The sequence below is a fragment of the Wyeomyia smithii genome, chromosome 2 (genome assembly GCF_029784165.1).
Source record: "Wyeomyia smithii strain HCP4-BCI-WySm-NY-G18 chromosome 2, ASM2978416v1, whole genome shotgun sequence".
Lineage (NCBI taxonomy): Eukaryota > Metazoa > Arthropoda > Insecta > Diptera > Culicidae > Wyeomyia > Wyeomyia smithii.
In genome coordinates this window covers 122,837,341-122,859,729 of record NC_073695.1, presented here as the reverse complement: position 1 = coordinate 122,859,729, position 22,389 = coordinate 122,837,341, and the positions used below count along the sequence as shown (strand labels likewise).

The window sequence follows — 22,389 nt, the reverse complement described above, 5'->3', positions numbered from 1 at the left end:
GTGCAAAAACTATATAATCTGCTTCTGTGAGGAGGACGCCCTGTGGTGTTGCTTGTGGTTTAAAATTATATATGTCTATTAAATGAATAGTAAGGGGAAGATGCCGAAAATGCATGATGCATGATGTCGATCCCTTGGTGCAAACACTGCCGACAACTGTCCGAATCTCGTTGAGTAAAAATGGGCGATTTCATCTCTGATCTTTCCGATTATCGACACTTAGAAAACACCTAGGCTTGAAATTCTCATAAAACACGAAACTCGAATTACCCGCACCCGACCAATTGAGAATTTTTAAAACCCGTACCAGACCCGAACCTGAAGCCTTGGTTTTTAAATTACCCGTACCCGACCCGAACCCGTCGGGTACGGGTTTCGGGTAAAAATACCCGTACCCGACCATCTCTAGTATTGATGACGTGCTCGTATACAAAAACCCTTAAAATATTTAACTCCATTGACGTGTAATGGAAGATACACAGCTTACGACTGCATATTTGTATACGAGCGCTACGTGGATACCAGTTTTAGAGTTTATAAGCAAAATAATACCAGATTGGGATAATGCCTTAATTTAAGATGTTGTCCACTAAAAAATGTAATGGTCAATATCTTTCAAAAAGGTATACAGCAAAAGAGGACACACCACAATAAATCTAAATACTGGTCGCAGTGGTAATATGTCCCCGACAGGGAAAAAAAATGGAAGATACACAGCTTACGACTGCATATTTGTATACGAGCGCTACGTGGATACCCTTATCATCTAAAAAGGGACAATAGCTACTAAAGGAGCACAAAGCAAATTACGATGCTTTTCATCATGTAGGTACATAAATATACTACTTTCATGGTGGGAATTATTTGCATGCTAATAGTATGCAAAAAAACCCTGTGCTCTTTCACAAATAGTTATCCCACATACCTACTGTAATTTATTCTTCGATACGCAAGACCTTCATCGTTTGCCATCTCTTTGCGTCGTATTGTGAACCTGCAAATTATCGGCAAGCGGAACATGTTTTTATGTCATAAAACATGCCTCGAGCTTATTTGTGTAATACAATCAACAGTGAATGATGTGCTGATTACAGTTTTTTTTTCGATATTCCTTCGTATTGATGGTATTCTGTACCGCTTTTAGTTTCACATAGGCATGTACTTATATGCGCACATGTTATCAACGTCGTAGTTTCATATCTTATGCAGGTTTCGAACTGAGAGTTTCGAAATTGCGTGGGTTGTTATGAACATGAAATTATACAAAACAACGTCATTTTGGGCATAAAACTCGATAAAATATATGTTTTCAATTATTTTTTTTCTTTGTGGTATTCACGCAGTTTCGGCATAGCTTTGTGTTTATGATTACGTACAAAAACTTAGTACCCTAAGTATAGTGGTTTCCAAAATATACGTTCTCGCAAAAGTTTATCTAGAGGGATACCTAATTACCGTGAATAATGGCAACAGAAATATGTTTGAGAAATAAATAAGATAGTTGAGATATTTAGGCAAAAGTAGGTAAAGACAAACACTGCGAGTGAGGTGTACATTTTTGCCTTTCTCTTAGTTCATATTACACAAATAAGATAATTTTATCGTAACTTAGTGTTGCGAATACTTCTTATAAAAGGAATGAATATTTTTGAGATGCATTGTTCATTTTCAGTGAGCAAAATGTCAAACTTGGAAACAACACAAAATATACTCTCTTATAGCGAATTTCTTTATTCCACTGTGTGCGGGCAAAACTGCCGAGGAATAATGAAACGTCATCGCCATCTAAGACGCAAGTAAGAAAGAGATGCCAGATAATTGTTTACGAACTTAGCACGTGCGGTGGTGGGTTGAAGCTGACAAATTTTACAGTGCGCTTCGGGCAGCACGGCAGGTCAAAACTGGGTCAAAATCGAGCGAATAAAGAAGGGTTTTGACAGCAGTTAGTGCACTTCCAGGTCAAAACGAGGTGCGCTGGTTTCGACGGTAAACTGTTTATGTAGTCTACCATTCAGTATCCAGTGAAAATCCCGCCGTCTCGAGGTTTCAATAAAGAGCTACGCTGCCGTTACCCGCATAACTGTCCCATACTGATTTTGGTCACTTTTGAGTTATCATCGGGAATCGACTTAATTGTTATCATATTTTCTGGAAAAAAATTAAAATTGATACGTTTTTGTCCCATATTGAAAGTACCCGCATTACAGTCCCACTGCATAGTGGTACAAACTGCAAACATATAATTTTGCTCCAGACTAGTGTATATGGGATTATTTTAGGCATCTAGAAGTATGTCATTTAATTAACTAGACTAATGTTGTTTTTCTGTAGTACAATCTACGTTGCCAATGATACTGCCGGTTGCTGGTTGAATTTATATGTAATGGGACAAAATATGCGAGTACTTTTGAAATTTACCCGCATATTTTGTCCCATTTTGTCTTTTTTTCAAGTTATATAACGTGAAACCAATTCCATCCATGGTTTTTTGTTCTCAACGATAAACTTGTGGTGCCATGAAACTGTTATGGTCATTGGTTCTGGATGTAATTGCTGGAAATCCGAAAATTCACGGATAATATTAAATCGCCGTTTTCTCAACACGTTGTTTTTCATTATGGGACAGTTATCCGGGTACCGGCAGTACGATCGTTAGAAAAAAATTGGTCGGGCAAAATGGATTATACAAGAGTTCTACATATATAACAGGTGACAACTCAAAATTTGGATTTTTTAGAGGCTGTTGAAAGCAGCCATGGTGAAAACACCGCACTGTGCTGCCCAAGTTATGTTTGATCAATATCATCATTTTTCATCATCTTTTGCTGGAATATTTTGAAATAGACTTTTCCATTACTGGTTAAAATTCATCTTCCACATGAGTCAACTTCACGTGAACAGGTTTTTGGCTCATAACAACATAATATTAATTCTGTGGATTTTATATGAATCGTGGATATTTTCCCATATCCTAGTTTACTCTCTCCAACCAAGCGTAATTTAAGACTGTCGACAAACACTTGAAACCAAGAATATATATCGTATTACAACCTTTATGTTAGTGTTCCCTTTTCTCATCGGTTTGTCCATCTTTTTCAACCGTGTCAAAAAACAGCAATCTAAGGTTATATTTTTGAAAACTCAATACATATAAAAATTAAAAGAAATTTACAGTAGCAATAATTATTCTGCTAACAAATGATCATATTTTTCAATCTGTGTGACTACTGCTATCTTAAACTTAAGGATTATACCTTAGGCATGTACGCATTAATACTATTTGAATACAATGTTTATATCATCCTTCACATTAAACCAGATTTTTTATCACATTCAAATTTAACCCATCTGTTCATTAATAGTTGACCTGTGTCGAATGAACAAAAATTGAGTCAAAGTATCGGCATATACCTCATCGTTTGCTATAGTAAACAAAAGCAGTTCCCATAAATATTAAGGCTACCTTAACCATCAACAGCAAATGTTCTACCCAATATAAGCGGCTTAACTGCGCTCTTATAGTGCGGATGGGCGTGCGTGTGTTCGAATCTTAGTAGAATCAGGCCATTCGAATCCAATAAGCGTGTAAAAGGGAGGGGAAAATTCATATTACACACCAGCACGGATGAATAATGAGCATGCCATTGCTCAACTGTAAGATACAGCAGACACTCGGGCATACTCCACAATAGATCAACGATTATGGGCGCAGTGAGCCCAAGCCCATAGAGGAAAAAAAGCAGGAAAGTTGAGTATGGAGGAAAATAAACCCATACTCACGTCACTTGATAACAAGGCTCAGTTTATCCCCATTAGGGTTTTCAAGTCCATTCAAAACTCCTAAAGTAACGTAAACTGGGGTGACTTTAATAAGCGGGGTGACTCAGATCACTCTACCTCTTTTTTGAATTTGTAAAAAAAAAACGCTCGTAAACTTGAGATTTGACGTAATCTTCACTGATTATGTTTAGGTATGTCTACATTGCTACTATTCATGCATTTCCTTCTATTTAAATAGCGTTTCGCATATTAAAATATAGATTGAAAATAAAGAAAGGTTTTGAGCGATTTTTATCGCATACAAACAATTGGTTCAAGCAGATACAAAAAACAAGCTACGATACGTAAAGTTTGATTATTTTGTTCCCATATTAGTTCTTAAGATAAGGAAATATTAATACAACGATTTTCATTATTATTTTTGCATTTTTTTCCTCAAACACAATATTGAGTCCCAATAATCTTGACAGTGTATTACATGTTTTTAACGACAACCCAAGACGTCACGTAACATGCAACTGTGGACCATTAGATAAGTTATATTCCACGTGGACAAGTTTTTGGTGATTTTGGACCCCCTTCCCTCTTAATGGACAATCGTTCATACACATTCTAAAAATTTTGTATGAATCTTGGACATTCGCCTACATAAACTGTTTACGTAGAATGTGAATAGCCTCCAAATTGCTTCTCATATTTAAAAACTCTTTGAAGTCGTTTTAGGTTGTTCAGATTTGTCAAAGCAGCAAAGTTTCACTCCAAATTTATCGAAACAATGAAGCGATCAAAATAATGATTGATGCAAAAATTTTAAAGCATGTTCAGAAACAGCAGAATTCTTGCTTAACTTTTAAAGTAATGACTGAATCTTGCTCAATGCATGTCAGTACTCATTTTAAAAATATCAAACAATTTTATATTCAGTATATTCTTAAAATATTTAAGATATATTAAAAATACTACAAGGTATACAGCTCTAGGGTTGTATGAAAGGGTGACGTGGGACTAAACACTCTAATTACTGTAATTACAGACACAATAAATTCGTTTGTTCAGTGATTTACGTATTCAAATTCTCAGCCTCCCCTTCATTCTTTTAGAAATATATTTAATTACACTCGAAAGTACTTCATTTACAATTGGTGATGTTGTGCTTGTAGTGTTTTTTTTTGTGCGAACAACATTAAACAATTACAACCAAGTCAAAGTTTAAAAGGATTCATTTTGGTTTTTTGCTTCACAAAGTTGTTTCATTTGCCAAAAATTACATTCACTGTATTACGATAACAGCTAATATAAGTATATTATTTTATTTGTAAAGATAAAAATTTGAAAAAATATCTATCAATGTTGAAATGTAAACAAAAAAGATTCTGAATAAAAATTCATAAGCACTCGCCAGCTCTTACTCTTCTATAACTTAATATTTTTAGGAACTTACTCTTTCGCTATTATGTCGGTAACGATTAACGACTCGTGAATATCTAAGATAAAAAAATAAATAAAAATAACTTATAACCGTTGCAACAATGTTCAATTCTTGTTGAGTAATTTATGTTTTTTATGGTAATCATATTCATGAGCTAAACTTTCAATCACCAACAGTAGCAGCATTGCAGATTTGATTGCACGCGAATAGAAGTCGTGCCCGCTGCAATGATAGACGACGAAAAAACTAGCAACGCTCTGCACCACATATACTCCACGGTACTGTTGCTTTTACCAGCATGTTTTCTTTCAAGACTTACTTACCAGTCAGCTCCAGGCCGAAGTGTCCCTTGCTGTTCGAAGAAGTCGTCTCCATTCAACTCGGTCCATGGCTGCAGCTCGCCAGCCATGTCGTCTGCGGAGGCCTCGCAGGTCGTCTTGCACTTGATCGAGCCACCTTGCTCGCTGTGCGGCCCGTCGCCTCGTTCCAGTCGGGTTGTTATCAAGAACCATTTTCACCGGGTTGTCGTCCGACATCCTAACGACATGCCCAGCCCACCGTAGTCTCCCGATTTTCGCCGTTTAAACGATGAGTGGTTCTCCCAGCAGCTGATGCAACTCGTGGTTCATCCGCCTCCGCCATGATCCATCTTCCATCTGCACTCCACCACAGATGGTACGCAACACCTTTCGTTCGAAAACCCCAAGGGCGCGTTGGTCCTCCACGAGCATAGTCCAGGTTTCGTGACCGTAGAGGACTACCGGTCTGATCAGTGTTTTGTAGATGGTTAACTTCGTGCGGCGGCGGATTTTATTCGAGCGGAGTGTCCTCCGGAGTCCAAAGTAGGCACGATTTCCTGCCATAAGGCGTCGACGAATTTCTCTGCTGGTGTCGTTGTCAGCAGTCACCAGTGAGCCCAGGTACACGAACTCGTCTACCACCTCCATTTCATCACCGCTAATATGAATTCGAGGCGGGAGGTTGACACTGTCTTCTCTGGAACCTCTTCCTCTCATGTACTTGGTCTTCGATGCGTTTATGGCCAGTCCAATTCGTCCGGCTTCAGCCTTCAGTCTGATGTACGTCTCCGTCATCTTTTCAAGGGTTCGTGCTACAATATCAATGTCATCGGCGAAGCCAAAGAGCTGAACAGACCTTCTAAAAATTGTGCCACTCGTGTCGATACCAGCCCTACGTATCACACCTTCCAAAGCGATGTTGAATAGCAAGCACGATAATCCATCACCTTGCCGTAACCCTCTTCGAGATTCGAAGGGACTCGAGAGTGTCCCCCGAAACTCGAACTACGGACATCACCCGATCCATCGTCGACTTGACCAACCGTGTCAGTTTATCCGGAAAGCCGTAATCGTGCATAATCTGCCATAGCTGGTCTCGAACGATTGTGTCGTATGCCGATTTAAAATCGATGAACAAGTGATGTGTGGGCACGTTATACTCACGGCACTTCTGTAGGACCTGCCGTACCGCGAATATTTGGTCCGTGGTGGCGCGGGCACCCATAAATCCCGCTTGGTATTGCCCCACGAATTCCCTTGCAAACGGTGATAGTCGACGGCACAGAATTTGAGAGAGTACCTTGTAGGCGGCGTTCAGCAACGTGATTGCGCGGTAGTTGCAGCAATCCAACTTGTCGCCTTTTTTGTAGATGGGGCACACTGTACCCTCCATCCACTCCTCCGGTACTACCTCCTCCTCCCAAATCTTGGCAATAACCCAGTGTAGCGCCTTAGCCAGTGATTCACCACCGTGTTTTAACAGCTCGCTGGGGAGTTGGTCAGCTCCAGCGGCTTTATTGTTTTTCAGCCGGCTGATCTCCTCTTTTACCACCTGGAGGTCAGGGGCTGGGATTCTGTCGTCATCTGCGCGTACATCGAGATCTACTACCACTCCGTCGTCGTCCTCTGCTACATCGCCATTAAGGTGCTCATCGTAGTACTGCTTCCACCTGTCAATCACCTCACACTTGTTCGTGAGAAGGTTGCCGCCCAGGTCCCTGCACATGTCGGCTTGTGGCACATAGCCTTTGCGGGAACAGTTCAGCTTCTCGTAGAACTTTCGTGTGTCATTCGCACGGTACAGTGCCTCCATCGCCTCGCGATCTCGATCTTCCTCCTGGCGCTTCTTCTTCCGTAAGACCGAGTTTTGCCTGTTCCGTGCGCGTCGGTAGCGCTCCACGTTCGCCCTCGTTTGGTGTTGCAGCATTCTCGCTCGTGCTGCATTCTTCTCTTCCACTAACTGTTTGCACTCGTCGTCAAACCAGTCGTTTCTCCTGTTCGGAGCCATAGTACCAAGCGCCGCTACAGCAGTACTACCTATGGCTGATCGAATGTCCCTCCAGCCATCTTCAAGAGTAGCTGCGCCAAGCTGCTCTTCCGTTGGTAATGCTGCTTCCAGCTGCTGTGCGTACTCCCGTGCAACCTCGGCGTCCCGTAGTTGCCCGATGTTTGGTCGCGGTGGGCGACTTTGACGCGTGTTTCGCACCGTCGAAAGTTTTGAGCGCATGCATACTGCAACAAGGTAATGGTCCGAATCAATATTCGCACTGCGGTAGGTGCGAACGTTGATGACGTCAGAGAAGAATTTACCATCGATTAGAACGTGGTCGATTTGGTTCTCCACTTGTAAGTCAGGTGATCTCCAGGTGGCTTTGTGGATGTCTTTGCGGGGGAAGAAGGTACTTCTGACTACCATACCGCGGGAGGCTGCAAATTTCACACATCGTTGGCCGTTATCATTTGATGCGGCGTGCAGGCTATTCGGCCCTATCACCGGTCTGTACATTGCCTCCCGTCCTATCTGAGCGTTCATATCACCGATGACGATCTTAACTGTCGCAGCCGTGAAAGCCTAACGATCTGCAGTTCCATGTACCGAGTTTCCAATCGTAGTCCTTATTTCGTCGCCTAGGTCTGTGCCGATTGTTCCGATCCGTATTAACTTCTTCGATATTTGCAACATTTGGTGTTTTTCGAGGCGGCTTGTTGGGCCTTCCCCAACCCCCTGTCTCGCCGGAGGGCCATCGTGTCAGCTCTGATTAGAGTCCCACGCTGACACCAGGACGTTGATCAGCCGCTCCTAACATGGAGATCAGACGCTGTTTTGAGCCGCACCATCTTGGTGGACAGACGCTCGGGTTGGCGAAGCATTTCCTCTACCGCCGAAATATGGTTACCGCGCCAACGATCGCGTCGCACCTTCTCACTTAGCTATTGTCGGATGACAACATTGTCCAGGCAACGCCAACCAGTTGTGTCCATGTTTTAACTGGTAGTCTATTGTATCATATGACTCCTGGAGGCGTGAGATAGGAACTTGTGAGGACCGAAGCTAAGTTTGACGCTCCTTCCAAGTCGTCGACTCACCATTTGAAGCCCAATTTCTTTCAAGACATCAGTTTCTATTACGCTCTAACAGCTGGTTTAGAAATTGATCAAGAAAAGGGGTTGTTTCAAACTTTTCGAAAACCCTTTACCTTCGAGACATCAAATTAGTCTAGGTTTATGAAAGCAAACATAAATTGACCTATTAGGACGGGGAGACTGTCATTTTTTTTAGATATTGATACAGAGAATATCACAGGAATGGTAGGTGTCTATTCATGTCGTCTGTGCTAGGAATGCTCGCATGTGATTGGTTAATTGTTCGCGTAAATTTGTCCTTGTCCTGTTATTATCGTTTGAAATCTGACGCAACATTTACCAGTTTCATTTCCAATTTCACAGAATACATACCAGTGTAGTAAACAAAGACGTAGTCCCACGTCAAAAGTGATCAAAGTCACACCAGTTTACGGTACATCAAAACATAGCAACAGCGTAATACACTTGTATCAATGCAATTCCTTCGCAGAAGGTGATCGATATGAACAAATTATTTGCAAAGAATACCGATAAAAGTATATTTTTTTTTTTTTGCTTGACACTTAAGGGGAACTCTATTCTGAAAAGTCAAAAATAATAATTTCTCATCATTTTTTTCGGATGTTTAGGGTAAGGTGAAGTGTTCGGATATTTTGGCTATTGATTAAAGTATATTTGAAAATGTATTTTGCATGCTGTGGGTGCAAATATTGTGAATAATAAGCTGTTGGCAGCGTTTTTCTGGAAACCATGTTTTTAAAGTATTTTTTTACTGAAATAGCCACAATTTGAGCAATTTTCGGGAATCTTTAAAAACGACTATGTACCAAGTTAGATAATCCAGTTTTACATGTTGTAAAAATAATTTCAGCCAAATCGGTTCAGTAGATGTTGAGAAAAACTTACCACTAGTTAGGTACTGATTTAGAGAGAGCATCCACGTTCCCAGCTGCCAACGGGTTCGCCACAGAAGGCAGAATCACGAAAGGCAGAAGCACGAAAGGCAGATTCATGAAAGGCAGAACTCTATGACCGTACACACAAGGCAGAATATTTCAAAAGGCAGAATTTCGAAGGGCACGAAAGGCAGAATCCCAGGTAGCAAAATCTGACTCACGATAGCCAAGTGCGTGATGACAAATTGGTGCGAATCCTGGTCACGGTATCAAAGCTGCTACTCTACCTTTATTATTTAATATTATTTGGTAACCAGACATTATAACTGGTCACAAGCAATGACCAGTTTTGATGTGAGGTGCAAATCAAGCCTAATTATTAGATCCGAAACGCGCAAACTGGTTTGGCTCAGGTCTTAAAAAGTATCACGGCATCGCGGAGAGAAATTTTTCGATGGTAGGTATAACTTACACTAGTCTCAACGGCTTGTTGATTATAATTAACATAAAACAATTCATACGGCGAAGACGCATAATCGAGGGCAAGGAACCGAGGCGGCACAAAGCCGCCGTGGTTTCCACGGTCCGAGCCGGCCGCCGACCCGCCGTCGGAAGCGGCGGCCTCTCGCATACAAACAACTGATCTACTGGTTTTCTAGGATTATTCAAACAGGTTTCTTTCCCTTAGTTAAGTCCGAACGAGCGGTAGCGAGTAAGGACAGCATACACTTGGACAATAGAGTCGGCCAAAGGCCGCGAGTGTGTGTTGTTAATAAGAAAATAGACCATTTTTTGATTCTGCCATTCGTTATTCTGCCTTATGAAATATTCTGCCTCTCGTAATTCTGCTTTTCGTGATTCTGCCTTTCGTGATTCTGCCTTTTGATTTTCTGCCTTTCGTAGGAGACCCGCTGCCAACAGCGTAATACTCACTAAATCTGCATCCACGATATGCAAAATGCATCTTCAAATATACCTTAAGCAATAGCCAAATCACCAAAACACTTCACTTTTCTCTGAACATCCGAAAAAAAAATCACGAAAATTCATTACTTTTCGACTTTCTAGTTGAGGGGCCCCCTTAAGTTTTATTACGCTATGGGAAACGTTACTTCACAAAAACTCAATTTCGAAGCGAACCGATCGAACTAAGTTCTACGTGACAATCCAGAGCCAAAATTGCAACCAATTTACTATTTACATTTCGAAAAATCATACGAGTGGCAAGTCTTTCAAATTTATTTTTCGAGAAAGGTCTTCGCGGTCAACACAATAAGTCAAGAACCATTGTATTGGTCGATCTGAAATTTTGAGATGCTGTTCGGTTTCAAGTAAAAATTCTGTGCGAAAAAAAATCTGTTAAAACGTTCCACAACAAAATGTTAGTCATCTAAAAGCGATTTATTTGCTCTCTCTCTATTAGTTTTTGCTCCGTTCGGTTATTAAATCTCCTTCGTGCTGAAAATGTCGAGACAAAGTAGGATTTGTATTATGCTTAAAAGCCCTGCGCAGGTACAAATATTGAAACTAGATAAGCAAACGGGTTGTCGCAACCTGTTGATGGCTCTCCACAATTTGTCGCGCCATTAAATTGACATACCTCCTGTGCACCTAACAAGCATACAATTACTGAGTAAATATTTTTTTCTTTTATTGTGCGCAACTTCCAGTCGGATTCCCTATTCTAATATTTTTCCTTGTCGGCCAACCGTACCAGAGAGGATTTTTTTGTGATGATGAGTCACTAATGCATCCGTTTCACGACTCGACCGTCACGGTAAGTCTATGTGATTTCATTCTTACTTTATTCTTGCTCACATGCTCACCGTTATTTTCCAGAATTGGATGCTGTACATCATTGGAATAGCACTTCCTATTTTTGTGGTAAGTAGACCATTAGAATCTTGTTCGCCCAGTCCTTTAATAGATTGTAGAATAACTCATCTGCCATAATTCCAATAAGATCATTCTATACGTAACATTATCTACCCGCCTGCGAGTCACGTTACATCTTCTTAGGCGGTAGAGAACGTGAATGGCCCTTGATAATGCAGTTCACTACTTCCTTTAATCTTGGCTTTGGGTAGAAACGAAGCATTCAGTCAGACACTATTCCCTGGTCGGTTCGGTGAACAGCAGACATACAAATCGACTGTCAGAGCACAGTGACCTAAGCCGGCACCTAAACTCTTGCCACAGATATTTATATAGTGCATGGAGTATCGGTGTGATCGGCATCTAGCGCTTTAACGTCACTTTTATCTAGCAAAGAAGAACAAATGATAACTAGAAAAAAGGGGAATGAGCATCAATCATTAAACAAGTATGTGCTAAGTGTGTTGCACGCGGGTATCTGTTTCAAGTTGTGCTAGAATGTTTAGTGGTGGTATTGCAGGAGCCAAACAAAATCCAAACAATAATGGATATGGATTTTTTATGATCCACTGCTACATAAATTAATAAAAATATAACCGACTAGCAAACTTCAAACTCTTTTGCTCTAACTAAATTGCTGTCAGTTGTAATTAAAGAAAGCCTAAACATAAGTTGGTATCTTTATTATGATAACCAAGTTATACTCTTTTTATTCTAAGGCGATACAGCGGTCTAAATAGTTTTTACGATAACATATGAATTTGGTCAACGAACATGTATTTTACTTTTTCATTTAGGAAACAAATACTGTTGGCAAGCTTGATCCCAATCCTCAAAAATACATTAGGTTAATAATATCGGTTTTAATTATTAAATTTGAAGAGGAAATGGAACATCAAATAAAATTTCGGAATCACTTCTATTATCTCGAGAAATATAAAATGCAGCATTTGTTAGCCACGAAGAAACCGCTTTCAAAGCGTCGGGTGCTAATGACAAATATAGCGATAGTGGCACATATTGTTTGTTATTATGATTCTCCCTGTGGAACGCATCTTGCACCCTTACCACCTTGATTCCTGCTCCTTTGCCAGTCCGAATAACGCAATAATGCACCAAGCTTCAGACGGAGATGAAACGCATCCGACATGTGTTTATGCTTGCTTTGTGGCTTTTATGATAAAGACTGTGCACACCGCAGCACGTTTCATAAATCCTTTCGTTGAATCAGTCTTTAGTAGCGTACGCCGAAATTTGACTGAATGCATATTAACCGTGCCGAATGAATACAAAGCGACTTCAGTGTTATTCTATTCTGTTGTATTTTTTGTTCACATAATCTGACAAAACAAACATCTTCCCTTTTACTAGGTTGTTTCAACCAGAGAACATCCGAACAACTGCGATCCGTCACCTTTATGATATTTGTCTATCTATTTGAACATTAACAATATGACGCTTTGGAAGGCATCAATTAATTGAATAATATTGAATAAGTCAAGGGAGCTCGAGTTCAACATCGTCTGCAGTACATGCGCATGGATCGCTACAAGCCGTAGTTGATGCTGTTCATTGACTGATGTAAATAATAGGCCGTATATATATGGTTTATCAAAAACAGTTTGAGGTTACGAAATCAAGCGATGGAGTGGTTATTATTGCAGATATTGTTAAAGTATTCCCATTTATGAATATTTTTCAATAAACATTGATATTCAGAGGTGGACACCGGTATGTATATACCACATGCATAAAATTCGTTATGTTTTGCTAATTAACCATGTTACAATGCAGTAAAATTGCATTATGAATAGGAAAAAAAGCTTTATAACATGCAATCAAATAATAAATCCTGTATTTTCACAATTCCTCTAAAAATCAATTGACACCGGAACTGCAAACGTTACTGAGCTTAAAGATGCCGGATGAGAGATACAGCCGCGTCTTGATTGTCGGCGTTATCACGGAAGCTTCAAGACACACATAGCACATTTTTTACGAAAGGGAATGTGAACTTTCTACTCATCTACAGCACTGTCAACACTATAATAAGACAATATTAACTCTGATACAGACATGCGTCTAATTGAATTCATCAAGCTAATAAAGCGCTTACGAAGTCGCACACATCCGGCAGTTAATTTGGAATCAGATGAACGGCCAGTATCAAGGAAGATACTGCTCTATCTTTTCGGATGCGAGTTGTCGCTTTAACTCTGTTTTCTTAATGTCTTCACCATTTGATTAACCTTATACTATCTATAGTTTATATCGCAGCAGCGCGCGGGATTCACGCTCAAAAGAGGTTTTTAATACCAAATAGATATTTTTGAACATGATATCGACAGTCTAATACTTGATTGAAAAAAAAATACTGGTTTTACGTTGTTTGTTTCGATTTTAACAGCCGTAAAAGATTTCAACGCCATAATATTATTCAATCTGTTAACAAATAGTGACTTAAAACACTGCTATTCTGTCCTACATCTGTCAAAAATGAGGTAGCAAATGCGTATTAACTAGGACTGGAAAAATAAACCAACACTCGATACAATGGAACTCAATCACCGGCGCATTGAATTTTTAAATAATTTTGTGCTTGATACTATGTTATTTTTGCATCATATTATTGTTGTTCTGACATAAATTATAGGTTCAATATCTGAATATGCTCGGTTTTGAACCACCATCCCACTTCTATCTTTTTCCCCATTGAGCACACGGCTGTCAGTATTTATTTGTCACTTGAATTTTGATTAAAATTATTTTTATTACTTTCAGCTTCTTGATATTGAAAGCTTTATTATTGCACGAATAAAATCCTAGGAATTTTATTTATATTTTTCGTACGTTTACTGTATATGAAAATTTTCCAATTCTGGACATGATGATTTTGCCTTTCTCCTAGAAAGGTATAGCAATCACTGCCAAAACCGAAGGTATGGAAGTACTCCAAAGGGCCAAATGGCATATATCACTCGACTGCTGAGCATTTTCTGCATGTGTGTGTGTATGTGAGTGTGTGTGTGTGTATGTGCAACTTTTCAATCTCACTCGATTTCCTCTGAGATGGCTAGACCAATTTTCTTAAAATTATTCTCAAATGAAAGGTCTAGTTGCCTCATAACACCCTATTGAATTTTATTGTAATCGGACTGTTTTTTTTTCCTCTGTGTGGACTCATCACTGCGACCAGAGACATTTTGATCCATTGTGATATTGCCCAGGTGTTTTCTGTACTCCGCACTCCATATTATTGGCAGTATCACTATTAAAGTGGAAGATACGCTTTTCATTTATATCCGTGCTTGTGTGTGAGAGTTTACCCTTTCGTTTCAAGCTTACTGCTCTACTATACCGAGCCTCTTTCTATCCTACCAATATCGCCAAATTACAATTCCCTGAACTGAGGCTATACCTAACGTTTCTCTCTGGTCAGGTTTATTCTAAGAGGGACTTATTATGTCAAGAGGAAGGAGTCTTATCGAATCCTCGTTCCTCGTGCCAATATCGCCAATTACAATTCCCTGTAGAAGATAAATATTCCTGAGATCAGTTTTATTATAAGAAGGACTTATTTCGTCAAGAGAAAGGAGTCTTATCGAAACCAACACCGTAACCTACCAACACCGCGTCACAATCACAATTCGCTTATCAAAGCGGACTCTGTAACCTTGCGGTTACGAAGCTCCCTAATCGGACTGTTACTTCGTCTGTAATGTATCAAAATGTGAAAATCACGAAACTTCATTATCTCAGAAACTACACAACCGATTTGAATAATACTGGTATCAGATGAACGGTAGTTAAGGCTTAGCTGGTGAATTTTATGATGATTGAACACGTGGCTCAAAAGTTGTGAAAAGATTTTTGGAATAGAAAATAAATCCTACTATAAATAATCGAATCTAAAATGATATTGTATCGAATGATCTAGTCCACCCTAAATATTAGTAGTCAGGGCCGGATTTAGACGCTGGGGGGCCCGGGGCAGAATTGTTTGTGAGGCCCTCTTTTCTTAAAAGATTTAGAGGTATCGTTCTGGAAGGTGACGAGCAAAAAAAAAAGGTCGCCCTAGGACTAGGGGGGTCCCTTCAATCGGGAGGCCCGGGGCATTTACCCCCTTTGCCTCCCCTCAAATCCGGGCATGAGTACAGTAACGTTTCGATTATACCAGAATAATTTCGCGTCATATATTTGAAACATATTTATGTCATGTTATTTACATGTGTTAATGTATGTTCATATGAGTTTGAATGTTATGTTTAAAATTTTCGGTATAGTTTCACTATTCGCTACCAAAAATTTGTTATATAGAGTGAAAAATATATCTAGCAAATATCAAAAAAAATATCGCACGCTTAGCCTTGGGGCTACTAGCGGTCTCGATCAACTAGATTAGTTGAGAGAATTCGTTATCGATATTGTTTTTGGCACATTTAGCATGTGTAGGATAAGTACAACGATACAGTGCTGAATCGAGAAAATTTCCAGCACGAAAAGATCCTCGACTCGATCGGGAATCAAACCCGATATCACAACCGTGTGGGAGAGCTAGCCGACCGACAAGGCTAACCTCAGTGCCACGTGTTCCACTAGCAAATCCAGCATATCAAGGTGTATTTTTCTTTGAAAATTAAAGTGTTCGTGTAAATCTATTTTAACATATAAAGCATTTATAGCATAAATTTTTTTTTCTGTGCCAAATTTTCGAAATTGTTACAAAATATTAAATATCTCAAAACATACCTTTTTGAAAAATCTAATTTTTTTTACACATTGAACAATATGTACTACAATCTGTCAATATGAAAATATGTACTACAATCTGTCAAAATTTGGTGATGGTAAAAAAGGTTATGAACGTTTGAGTATTTTGACATTTTCACTCTGAACTTTTTTTTGAGTGTTTTTTTTTCTAGCTACACATAACAATGTTGAAAGCTTATTACTAAGAGCATGATACCATTCCATTGGCTGTTTGTACCATAATCGAACATTTTAATACTGGCCGTGCTGAAATTGAATATGCGCAATTCACCGGCGAACCCTGTTATCAGAAGGTTGTAAAAATAAGACGAACACACAAGGTTACCATTTTATACAATGCGTGTTTATATCGAGTAAATCCATATTTAGAGAACCGGAAGCTGGGATTTCCAGCAGAGATAGGTTTTGCTATTAAAGTTGCGCCTGATGCAGTCCACGCTACTTCTAAAATTAAAATCACCCAATTTTGACAGATTGTAGTACATATTGTCATCTTCAATGTGTAACAAAATTAGATTTTTAAAAAAGGTACTGTTTGAGATATTTAATATTTTGTAATACAGTGTATATATTTTTTCTAGAACTGTAATTTTATTACCTATAGCTTTGCTGGAGACACCATTTGTATCAAACAAGACGTTTTTCTGTTATAGAAAATTGTATCAATCAGCCACCATTTTGAATGGGCCTTTTTGAAGCAGCAGTCGCGAGTCTACATGAAGAACTGATGTCATAAAATGACTTCTTTATCAAGAGGGAACAACTATGAAAAGTTTCAGCGAAATCGGAAATGGTCGATCAGGATCTATGTTTTTCATAATTTCAAATTTTAACCTATTTTCATGAACATTATTGCCTTAAACAGTTATTTCTAATTTTGTAACGGCAACTCACTGCGACCAAAAATATTGGGTGTCCGCTATAATCCGGTTTTTCTATTATTAGCAATATCTACATCGCCTACACTGCCGTTACTCGGATAACTGTCTCGTAATGAAAAACAACATGTTAAGAAAACGGTGATTTAATGTTCTCCCTAAATTTTCTGATTTCCAGCTATTTTAAGCAATTACATTCAAAGCCAATGACCAGAACAGTTTCATGGCACTACAAGTTGACGTTGGGAACAAAAACCAATGGGTGGAATTGGTTTTATGTTAAATAACATGAAAAAAAAACAATATGAGACAAAATATGCGGGTACATTTCAAAAGTATTCGCATATTTTGCCCCATCACATATAAATTCAACCAGCAACCGGCAGTATCACCGGCAACGTAGATTGTACTACAAAAAAAATCAACATTAGTCTAGTCGATTGAACGACATCCTCCTATATGCCTAAAATTATCCGATATACACTAACCTGGAGCAACATTATATTTCGCAGTTTGTACCACTATGCAGTGGGACTGTAATGTGGGTACTTTCAATATGGAACAAACACAACTTGGTATTTTTTCTATTTATTTTTTATACAAAAGCATCAATTTTAGAATTTTTATCGGAAAATATGATAACAATTAAGTCGATTCCCGATGATAACTCAAAAGTGAAATCAATATGGGACAGTTATGCGGGTACCGGTAGTACATCTTTAAATAAAATAAAATCGTGCACAGCATGCACTAGAAAAGTTGCAAAGTTTATACTCAATTGATCAGAGTGTGCAGTGCAAATAAAACTCCAACTACTATGAGGAAGCAGATTCAAGTTGCATGAACTTTTCATGAGTTTATACCAACACTAATTAGAGGGAAGGCCAAGTATTAAAACCTATACAAATCTTTTAACATTAAATGGCTTTGTTCTGGTGAGTCTGCTTTGACAAGCGAATGGTCATGGGTTCAAGTCTTAGTAAAATCAGGGCCGTTCGATGTCAATGGACTTAAGCATTGATTTATTCTCACACTCACGCTTACCCTTAGTTTTCCTTCTCAATTCACTTGATACTATGATAACTTGATACTATGACTAACTCTTGATAACAAAAGTCCTTCTTAAGATAAATTTAGCCAGGAAGACACATAGTTGAATCTTCTCCAGGGAATCTTAATTGAATTTACTTGGCAAGGAGAACAAGGCTGGTATAGTGGACCAATTAGTGTAGAATGGAAAGGTGAATAAGTAATACACACAAGCACGGATAAATAACAAGTATATCACATGCTCTCAATAGTGGGATTGCAGCAGACACTCGTACAAAATTACAATCAACTTTTCTGCTCGGAGTGGTTAGCCTATGAAGGAAAAAAAAAGATTTGTGCCCACTACCAGCTCTTTGAATCAGACGACTATGAAGCTCCCTAACCTGAGACATTATAACAATTTATCAATGTTAAGTCAGTATCATTGTGTCATTTATGAAATAGAAGTGATGCATAAATGAGCTGTGTTTATTTGAAAATAATTAATTACAGCGTTGTGTTACAATTGTTTTACTCTTTTCATGCTCTTTTCGTCTTTAAAGCTTAAAACCCGTTCTACATGTTTTTGTTTCCTTCAGTGACTTTATCCTGTAAATGAAAGATGTATAGTTCTATCAATGTATAATCAAAAACTGCACATCACAAAAATATGATTTGAATGAAGGCTGAAAAATTTAAAAAAATGCTTGTTTTAGAATTATTTAAATATTATATCCGAAGCAGTAAAGATGTTGCCCCTGAGATACGACCACATATTTCATGTAGCATTTCGTTAGGCTGATTGTTGAATTAGATGCTTATATGGTAGAAGAAACTCAACAACTATTTATTTCTGATTAACTTAGTTGTTAACACTCCCTTCTTGCCAATTGGGCTCCCGGCCCGTCTTTGAGATAAAACAGAATATGGCTGGCTAATGTTATAAAAATATTCTTACAAATGAATGTGAACCCAAGCAGTATACATCGTTGCACCAAGCAGTATACATCGTTGCAAAGTGGCAAATGAATTCCAATGCAGCACTCATAAATTGCTATATACCACTATTAATCAACTTTAAGGAAACTGAAAAAGCGCAGAATTCGGAGCCTCACAAATCTCAAAAGTATGGTTCAACACTATATTGTTATCGATTGTAATTTCATTTTTGTGATTCAAGAAGAAATTGAAGCAGTATGGTTTATTTCACATCAAAAGCAATAGAATCGTTTAAAACTGAACAGCTTCAGCCTCTGTAACTAGTTTTTTGAAACTAGTTTGGTAGTTTGCCTATCTCAATGGCATTTTTTGTTGAAGAAAAACTGTTCATTCATTCATAGATAGATAATGAATCGTGATGCTGCATATCACTAACCTTTCCGATTTATGCGTAGTGTGCTATGCTATCCACTTTTCTGCTTACAACATAGTGGATAATTGATTAGTCACGTTTGAACTCGCTGGTACTTGAGGGTGTAGTCAATCATGGACCGCTAAGCACTTCTCTGTACCATATAATCCATACTGATAATCAAGTTATTTCTCAGACTAATGCAATTCGTAATGTAGGTACATCAGTGATTCATTTACCATTTTAGATAAATGATTCATGGTAAAGGATAAACGTGGGCGCTCTCTTTTCTGTCACCGATGCCTTTACCATTGTAGTCCTATTGCATTAAACATAATTGATTAAATTCTTTTAAATCTCTATTCCTTCAGCTTGAGATAAAATATTTCAAACGGCACGATGCACTTTGCTACCAATCTATACTGTCATAAGTGACTGCTAAATTCTGTTACACGTAAAATTAATACGATGCCACAATTCAATCAAAAAATCAGCATGAACATATTTTATTCACGCTCTTACAGCTTTCATCGTTTTTGAGAGACAAGCGCACTTACTCCATACGTACGTAATTCTCCCTACTCGCATGCACGGCACAGAATTGGCCACGGTTCGGGCCCTGTCATATTAATCTTAGTCATCATTGAATTTCCGCTTTCCGCTGAAACACACCGGCAGCTGGATTGTCGCTCATGTATCAAACAGATCCAAACATGCGACTTGTACGTACTCTCAAAAGAACGTCGTACGATCTATCGAAAGGAACAAATATTTCTTCTAGATCGTGATACCTTTCCGCATTAACAAATATTTCATCTATTTGATACTTCATTTAACTCGGGATACGTTTTGCAAAAATATTAACTCTTGTGCTTGATTTTCCCCCTTTTATGTTTGTCGCAGATAATCGGCACCGAACTAGTACGAGCGCACGTGAAAAAGACGGATGCACAGCCGCTGAAGGTGCGCAACGTCACCGTTCCATATTGGGTAGTGGAAGCGTACAAATCAATTGGCATGTTCGGATTCGGGGCCGCCTGTAGCCAACTGCTGACCGACGTCGGAAAGTACACCATCGGCCGTCTGCGACCGCATTTCTTCGCCGTAAGTACAGCTATATGTTTTTTTTTATCCGGATAAAAAATATATAGGTACGCTATATGAACACTGTGGAGTTGCTTTTTTGGTCACAATTACCTGGGAGGGAGAAACGAATGCAATTCTGTGGGAATGTCAAAATGAACTGAAATGAGCTGTTAATTTGAACCAGGAGAAAAGAAGTATCTTTTAGTAATTAGTATTGTAATAACCTAAAAGTATCGCGTTACTTGAAAAATATTCAATTCAAACGTTTTTTGTATTTCACAAAATATTTTGATTTATTTTTACGTAAAATAATAAATTTCATAACCATTCAGTAATAATCATGTCAGCGTACTTTGATTATTAAAATTACGCTTTCTGGATTTACGGCTTGGACCAAGCTAAAATCTTAAATTTGAGGAATCTCCCAGGATTCTTCTGTTTTCTGTAGCAACAATTTTGCAGTTGCAGCTCCAACTGAATCAGTAACTTTTGTGAAAGAATAATTGCCTGATTATTATGATAAAATCCTTAGAAATGAAATTAACAATATTTTCTGTAACATAATATTTCTGTCATTTGGTAAGCTACCAGTTTTGAAAGTTTGCCGATTTTTTATAGACATTATTTAAAGGGGTAAGCAATATTTGCAAGTAGTCTCTTTTCGGATACTCCCTACACACCAAATTTTCATTGCTGGAAACCAGCAAAATTTTGCTGGTTTCTGGTGTGCTGTGTTTCCAGCAATCTGTTCAGCAAAATGAAATTTGCTGATTATTCAGTAATGCTCAATTGCATAAAAGTGACAGATCGTTTGCTGCATGTTCAGTAAAACAAAATACAATTTGCTGGTTGTCAGCTATGACAATTTGCTGTACATTCAGCAAAGCATAAATCATTTTGCTGGTTAACCAGTTACTTCAAGGGAACCATGTTTCCCTCAGGCACCAGCTTCCATCCGCCCATCGGATCATAGCCAAATTACTGTTGAACTAGAGATGTATGATTATCATTTCAACCTTTAAGTTCATCTAGCCCAACAGTGACTTAGCTATGGTCCTATATCCGCTATCAGGAGCTTAGCGATGATCCCGTACCAGCTGCACAGCGATTCGGCGCGTTTTACTAATGACAGCTTGACGTAAAATATTTTGTCATATCAATTCTTTCGCTAGATTCCAGCAAACATTCATTTTCTGTTTTCTGTTCAGTAAATAGATTTGCTGTATTTTCGCGAATGACTGAATCGATTACTGGTTTTCAGTAAATTTATCAATGAAATACTGGTTTACAGCAAAAACAAAATTACCGAACGAAATTCAGTAAATTGTAGAACTGAACTACAGTAAACTTTTGAAAAAAATGCTGTGTTATTTTGCTGATACACTTTCAGCAATGTGCTTTGTTGAACCTTAAAGAGAAATTTTGGTGTGTACGTAATCATTACTGGGGCATCGAAAAAAATGTCGTTTGGTAACAATGCGCGAGTTTTTAAAGCGAATAGTTAAAAAATGCATTACCTAGTGAACTTCACATTGTTAGATAGATGTGTTTTCATTCTGATGTCTTGGGCTTTTAGTAGTTGTGTCAGATCATTGTGGTCCCCGTGGTTGTGTGGTTAGCGATGTCGGTCGGCTAGCTCTCCCACATGGTTGTGATAACGGGTTCGATTCCGATCAGGTCGAAGATTTTCGGAGTCAGAAAGTTTCTCGATTCAGCACTGGGTCACGGTGTATACGTTGTACCACAGATAACAGATATCCAAGCTACAACAAAAAACTCCAGAAATCGCGTGTAAGATTTCAAATCCTTACTCGTTTGGAATGCTAACGACATCTTTCTGCAACTTGCGACGTTAACCACTTTAGTGATGGCAGCGCTGGATTATAGTCAAAGCTGCCGGATACATGCAAAT

At 38.6% G+C, this 22,389-nt stretch overlaps 1 protein-coding gene across 15 annotated transcripts in view; it reads left to right on the top strand.

The window, feature by feature from the left end:
• The window catches only part of LOC129726097 (putative phosphatidate phosphatase), a 33,579-nt gene that overhangs the window by 7,098 nt on the left and 4,092 nt on the right, over positions 1-22,389 (top strand). For all 15 annotated transcript variants that reach the window (XM_055682734.1, XM_055682733.1, XM_055682732.1 and 12 more), the window contains exons 3-5: positions 11,159-11,265; positions 11,328-11,372; positions 20,295-20,495. In XM_055682734.1, the coding sequence (XP_055538709.1) occupies positions 11,159-11,265; positions 11,328-11,372; positions 20,295-20,495 (353 nt within the window). The remainder of the gene's footprint in view (positions 1-11,158; positions 11,266-11,327; positions 11,373-20,294; positions 20,496-22,389) is intronic.